Source organism: Sinocyclocheilus anshuiensis, unplaced genomic scaffold (assembly GCF_001515605.1).
Source record: "Sinocyclocheilus anshuiensis isolate Anshui unplaced genomic scaffold, SAMN03320099.WGS_v1.1 scaffold2519, whole genome shotgun sequence".
Taxonomy (NCBI): Eukaryota; Metazoa; Chordata; class Actinopteri; order Cypriniformes; family Cyprinidae; genus Sinocyclocheilus; species Sinocyclocheilus anshuiensis.
In genome coordinates this window covers 14,178-20,344 of record NW_015558687.1, presented here as the reverse complement: position 1 = coordinate 20,344, position 6,167 = coordinate 14,178, and the positions used below count along the sequence as shown (strand labels likewise).

The window sequence follows — 6,167 nt, the reverse complement described above, 5'->3', positions numbered from 1 at the left end:
GGACGACGAGCATGCAGATGAGCTTCCCTGAGACTGTTTCTGACAGTTTGTGCAGAAATTCTTTGGTTATGCAAACCGATTGTTGCAGCAGCTGTCCGGGTGGCTGGTCTCAGACGATCTTGGAGGTGAAGATGCTGGATGTGGAGGTCCTGGGCTGGTGTGGTTACACGTGGTCTGCGGTTGTGAGGCCGGTTGGATGTACTGCCAAATTCTCTGAAACGCCTTTGGAGACGGCTTATGGTAGAGAAATGAACATTCAATTCACGGGCAACAGCTCTGGTGGACATTCCTGCAGTCAGCATACCAATTGCACGCTCCCTCAAAACTTGCGATATCTGTGGCATTGTGCTGTGTGATAAAAGTGCACATTTTAAAGTGGCCTTTTATTGTGGCCAGCCTAAGGCACACCTGTGCAATAATCATGCTGTCTAATCAGCATCTTGATATACCACACCTGTGAGGTGGATGGATTATCTCGGCAAAGGAGAAGTGCTCACTAACACAGATTTAGACAGATTTGTGAACAATATTTGAGAGAAATAGGCCTTTTGTGTACATAGAAAAATTCTTAGATCTTTGAGTTCAGCTCATGAAAAATGGGGGCAAAAACAAAAGTGTTGCGTTTATAATTTTGTTCAGTGTATATATAAAATATATAATTGCATGGAAAGAAAGCATATCCCACTACAAAAAGGCTCTAAAAGCAGCCAGGGTTGAGCATTTCCGCAAACTCATAGAAAATAACCAAAACAATCCATGGTATTTATTTAATACAGTCCCTAGACTAACAAATAAACAGACACCACCTGAACTGAATATTCCATCACAGTTTAGTAGTAATGACTTGACTTGAATTTCTTCACCGAGAAAATCTAAACTATTAGAAATACAATTGTAAATGTTTGAATTTGAAGTTGAATTTGCAGTTTTAGCTATATGGAGTATACACAAGACTAGATAATGATCAGATATCATCACTCTACTGCAGAATTTCAATGCCATTAATATCAATTCCATGTGACAGTATTAAATCTAAAGTATGATTACAACGAGTAGGTCCTGACACGCGTTGTCAAACCCCAGTGGAGTTCATAATGTCTATAAATGCTGATCCCAATGCATCTTTTTCATTGTCAACATGGATATTAAAGTCACCAACAATTAAGACTTTATCTGCAGCCAGATGCTTACCGTACAACTGCTCTAAGGAACATCTTTAGCTTATATACCGGTAATTTAATTCCTATAAAAACTCCTCCTTCAGTTATGGTTTTGTCATGATTAATGGCTTTAATGTATTTCACTGTTGGTTGCGACTACGCTGTTATGTTAAAAACATTTGTTCTGGAAAAATGTTGGGATTTTTGACAGGCAGTTGATTTATTTTTGGATCTAGGCCTTAGTTTATAGTGGAAGTTAGACAATTGTTTGAGCTTTTATAACTGTATGACAAGTAGATAAAAATGACAATTTATTTTTCCATAGTCGGAGTTCCTAATAATAAAAATACAAAATAAGCTGCCCTAAAATCATCAGTCTCACTGTATTTTAATTAAATGTAACATTACAAAAAAGGACAGGTATTGGTATCGGCGAGTACCAGATCTGTGCATAGTTGTGTATGAGTCCATTTTGTTAAAATTAACATTCAGATTATGCAGGGATGTAAAACTTTTGACCACAGCTGTAAAAAGAACATGCATGGCAAAGTTACATATAAATTAACTTGATACATGTAAGGCCTATTTGTAAATTTATTCAGCAGTTTAATCAATTTGTATCATTATATATACATAGTATGTCAAGTTTACAGATGCAGAAAAGTTCCTACATAATACAAATGTTTATATAGATTGCAGAGTGATGCCAAGCAAAACTACTTCATAGAAATAGGTTAAATGTTGAAGTGTGATCCCTAAAAACACAAGATGCCCCTGCCTGTACAGCACACTGTGTGTGTGAGGACTACGGACTACTTGCTGTCATTGTTTTAATCTGCCCTTGTGTCATTTCAATATATTGAAGTTCAGTAATAAGGCTAACTTTTTTATATATAATCAAAATCCAATTACAAATGTTCAACTATTTGTTTTCTTCAGCTCAGTATCATTTTGTAAAGAAAATGGGTAAATCTAAGATGTTAACTTACCATTCTAACAACAAAATACTTACTAATTTCCCAAACATGACTTAAAATTCCTGCCACTATTCAGTTATGGTAATTTACCTTCATAGGCAAATAAAGACACAAAACAGTGCTTTCAATTATTTTATTTAAACAGTACAAATCAGCTTCTACTTAAGACTTCTGGCTTTGTGCCTGTGCCTTCAGTACTTTGACCACGATTTTCTGCTCCTCAATGAGGAAAGCTCGTTTGATCCTGAAAAGATGACAAATGTGGATCATTAGCTCACAAAAATCATGTAAGAGTTTAACTACAGCATTCCTACATCAATAGTTCACCAATTAATAAAAACCCTGTCATTATTTACTCTTATTATGTTGTTTCATACAATGACTTTTTATTCTGGCAAACCCAAAGGAGAACTGCACTGGTCTGAACTGGATGATGACATCACTGAATCATCAATGAACTGACCATTTATTTTTCCATAGTCGGAGTTCCTAATAATAAAAATACAAAATAAGCTGCCCTAAAATCATCAGTCTCACTGTATTTTAATTAAATGTAACATTACAAAAAAGGACAGGTATTGGTATCGGCGAGTACCAGATCTGTGCATAGTTGTGCATGAGTCCATTTTGTTAAAATTAACATTCAGATTATGCAGGGATGTAAAACTTTTGACCACAGCTGTAAAAAGAACATGCATGGCAAAGTTACATATAAATTAACTTGATACATGTAAGGCCTATTTGTAAATTTATTCAGCAGTTTAATCAATTTGTATCATTATATATACATAGTATGTCAAGTTTACAGATGCAGAAAAGTTCCTACATAATACAAATGTTTATATAGATTGCAGAGTGATGCCAAGCAAAACTACTTCATAGAAATAGGTTAAATGTTGAAGTGTGATCCCTAAAAACACAAGATGCCCCTGCCTGTACAGCACACTGTGTGTGTGAGGACTACGGACTACTTGCTGTCATTGTTTTAATCTGCCCTTGTGTCATTTCAATATATTGAAGTTCAGTAATAAGGCTAACTTTTTTATATATAATCAAAATCCAATTACAAATGTTCAACTATTTGTTTTCTTCAGCTCAGTATCATTTTGTAAAGAAAATGGGTAAATCTAAGATGTTAACTTACCATTCTAACAACAAAATACTTACTAATTTCCCAAACATGACTTAAAATTCCTGCCACTATTCAGTTATGGTAATTTACCTTCATAGGCAAATAAAGACACAAAACAGTGCTTTCAATTATTTTATTTAAACAGTACAAATCAGCTTCTACTTAAGACTTCTGGCTTTGTGCCTGTGCCTTCAGTACTTTGACCACGATTTTCTGCTCCTCAATGAGGAAAGCTCGTTTGATCCTGAAAAGATGACAAATGTGGATCATTAGCTCACAAAAATCATGTAAGAGTTTAACTACAGCATTCCTACATCAATAGTTCACCAATTAATAAAAACCCTGTCATTATTTACTCTTATTATGTTGTTTCATACAATGACTTTTTATTCTGGCAAACCCAAAGGAGAACTGCACTGGTCTGAACTGGATGATGACATCACTGAATCATCAATGAACTGACCTTAACTGAAAAATGTACTGTTTGTTATTGTCCTCTTGCATTATTGACAAACTATTTTCCTGTTTGACACGGTAAAGCTGCTTTGACACAATCTGTATTGTATAAAGCACTATATAAATAAAGGTGACTTGATCGCTCTTTTCCACAAAATGATTAGACTCCAACTGTCATTTTTGCAAGGTACAGTAAAGAGCCAATTAAAATCAAAAGCATCAAACCAGAAGTGCAAATACCTATTTATATATTTGGCAATTATATAAATTATATGTATATATATAAAAAACAATTAATCCATTTCTATAGCTGTAACTTACAGATCTATGAAAAGCACCACAGAAGTACCATACCATCCATATGACTACTGCACCATACAAAATCTTCTGAAGTCACACAATAGTTTTGTGAGGAACAGAACAAAATTTAAGTTACTCAGTGACAATCCTCCAGTCCAGTGAAATGTTATATTTGGTCAGCTTTGCTGTGTTTAAATGTGCTATCTAGATAAAATGTACTTTACCTATCATGAGTCAAACAATTTTTGGATGAACCCACTATGAATCTACTTATTTACAAACAGGCTAATGCAATAGTCTCAGTCAGTTACCTGTCTCGTACACACTTGGCACACATGGAACCACCATAAGCTCGGCTGACATGCTTCTTGGTTTTTGAGAGTCTCATAAGAACCTGGGGTCTCACAGCACGGATCTATTCAGGAACAAACATTAGAACATGGTTTAAATCACGTGTTCAATTATGTCTAGTTTAACAAATTAAAACTATTCTGTAATTCAATTTGATGTAGCTACCAAGACTTCCAATAGATGTTAACATCTGCTGTGCTATTGTAGATTATATTTTCTTTGATCTCCCTAATATTAAACTACTCCAAAACACACTAGATATATTACCGATCTTATCTTTAATATTAATATACTTTGCCACTAACCAAGTGACATTAGAATTCTTAAAAATGCAACATAAATACTCTAGAGACGATACCAATTACTTTATGAAATAATTTTTAACTCATGATAAACATACTATTTGCTCTACAACAAAGTTGTACGTAATAAAACAAGAGCCAAGAAATTGTAACACTGCTTCTTTTCTTGTTTTCACCAGATATATTGGCCTCTATCTTCAAACACCATTCATATCGGTCTACTCAAGATAACGATGTAGTCCAAGCTCACAGGAAACTAATGCACCACTTACACCACGCAGTCTACCGGGGCAGATTCCGCATGCCGACTTGGGTGCCTTGCCAGTCTTCTTGGTATACAAGTACACAACGCGGTTACCTGGCGTACGGGACCTGAGTGATAATGCAGTCGTTAAGTACAGCTTTTGAAGTATGCATAAGACACTATATTGTAGAAAATCGTCGGTGCATGGTGAAAATCTATTTGCATCAATGCAGGAATTACTTACAGTCGGGTCTTGTTTGAAGCAGTGTTGTAGGAAAGCCTACGCCGGTAAGTCAGGCGCTGCACCATCTTGATCTGAAAAATTACACGATCTTTAAGTATGCCAGTTCAAGAGATGTCAAAGCCTGTGTGGAGTTCAGGCTTAGTAGCGGAATAAGCACCATTTATCTTATAAACTACAAATGTTCAAACATGTTAAATATGCGTTTAAACCAAATCAACGAATATAACAGCGTTACACTTTCACTGTTGTAAGATTTTAACTGTAATATCGTAATCTGACACGTTCGAGTTTGTAAGGGATGTGAATGACAACTTCCCAGCGTCAACTCAAGCAGTAACAAAAAAATCCGTAATTAGACTATTAATTAACTTAATATGGCAAGGGTATCCTCCGTTAGAATGCGAACTACACGTAGAACTCTGAATATCATATATTTGATCTTCAAAAACGGCAGATGACAATAGATAGTTCAATCACATTTTAAGCGCAAAGACAATCCGCCATACCTGCTATCACTGTAGACGGAAGAGGAAGGAACCGATACCGGGTGAAAGTTCAAAATCTGCCCGCAACGGAAATAATACGTTTGCATATAGCAAAATAAAAGACGTTATAGAGTACCTTGTTGTTGCTATATATTATAATACATATTCTATAAAATAGTATATTTTGTAATATTCAAGTGGTATATATATATATATATATATATATATATATGAAGAGTTCAGATGCAAAAGCCGCTAAACGCCACCTCCGTCAAAAGTGAGATAATGACATTGAGCGAAAGCTTTCTGCACATAGTAAACGTTCAACAAATATTTTTGCTTCAAATCCTCTAAATCCCAGCCTCAGCCCATTCAGAAATATCCAGTTTGTTGGCAAAAGCCTCTAGACGCCACTTCCCTTTGGCAGCAAAAGCCGCTATGTTCCGAGAACCAATCAGAAGGCGCGAATCGAATCTTTTTTTGTGGAGATTGTTTTAGATTCAGATTCAGATTGAG

The 6,167-nt window shown here is 35.4% G+C and overlaps 1 protein-coding gene across 1 annotated transcript; it reads right to left on the bottom strand.

Moving 5' to 3' along the window:
- Positions 1-3,388: 3,388 nt before the first annotated feature.
- LOC107681344 (60S ribosomal protein L34-like) lies at positions 3,389-5,759 on the bottom strand. The gene is made up of 5 exons (XM_016477622.1): positions 5,673-5,759; positions 5,167-5,237; positions 4,951-5,050; positions 4,337-4,440; positions 3,389-3,513 (listed from the first exon to the last, which is right to left on the bottom strand). The coding sequence occupies exons 2-5, from the start codon at positions 5,229-5,231 to the stop codon at positions 3,432-3,434; spliced, it is 351 nt and encodes a 116-aa protein (XP_016333108.1). The 5' UTR covers positions 5,232-5,237; positions 5,673-5,759; the 3' UTR covers positions 3,389-3,431.
- Between the last annotated feature and the right edge of the window lie 408 nt (positions 5,760-6,167).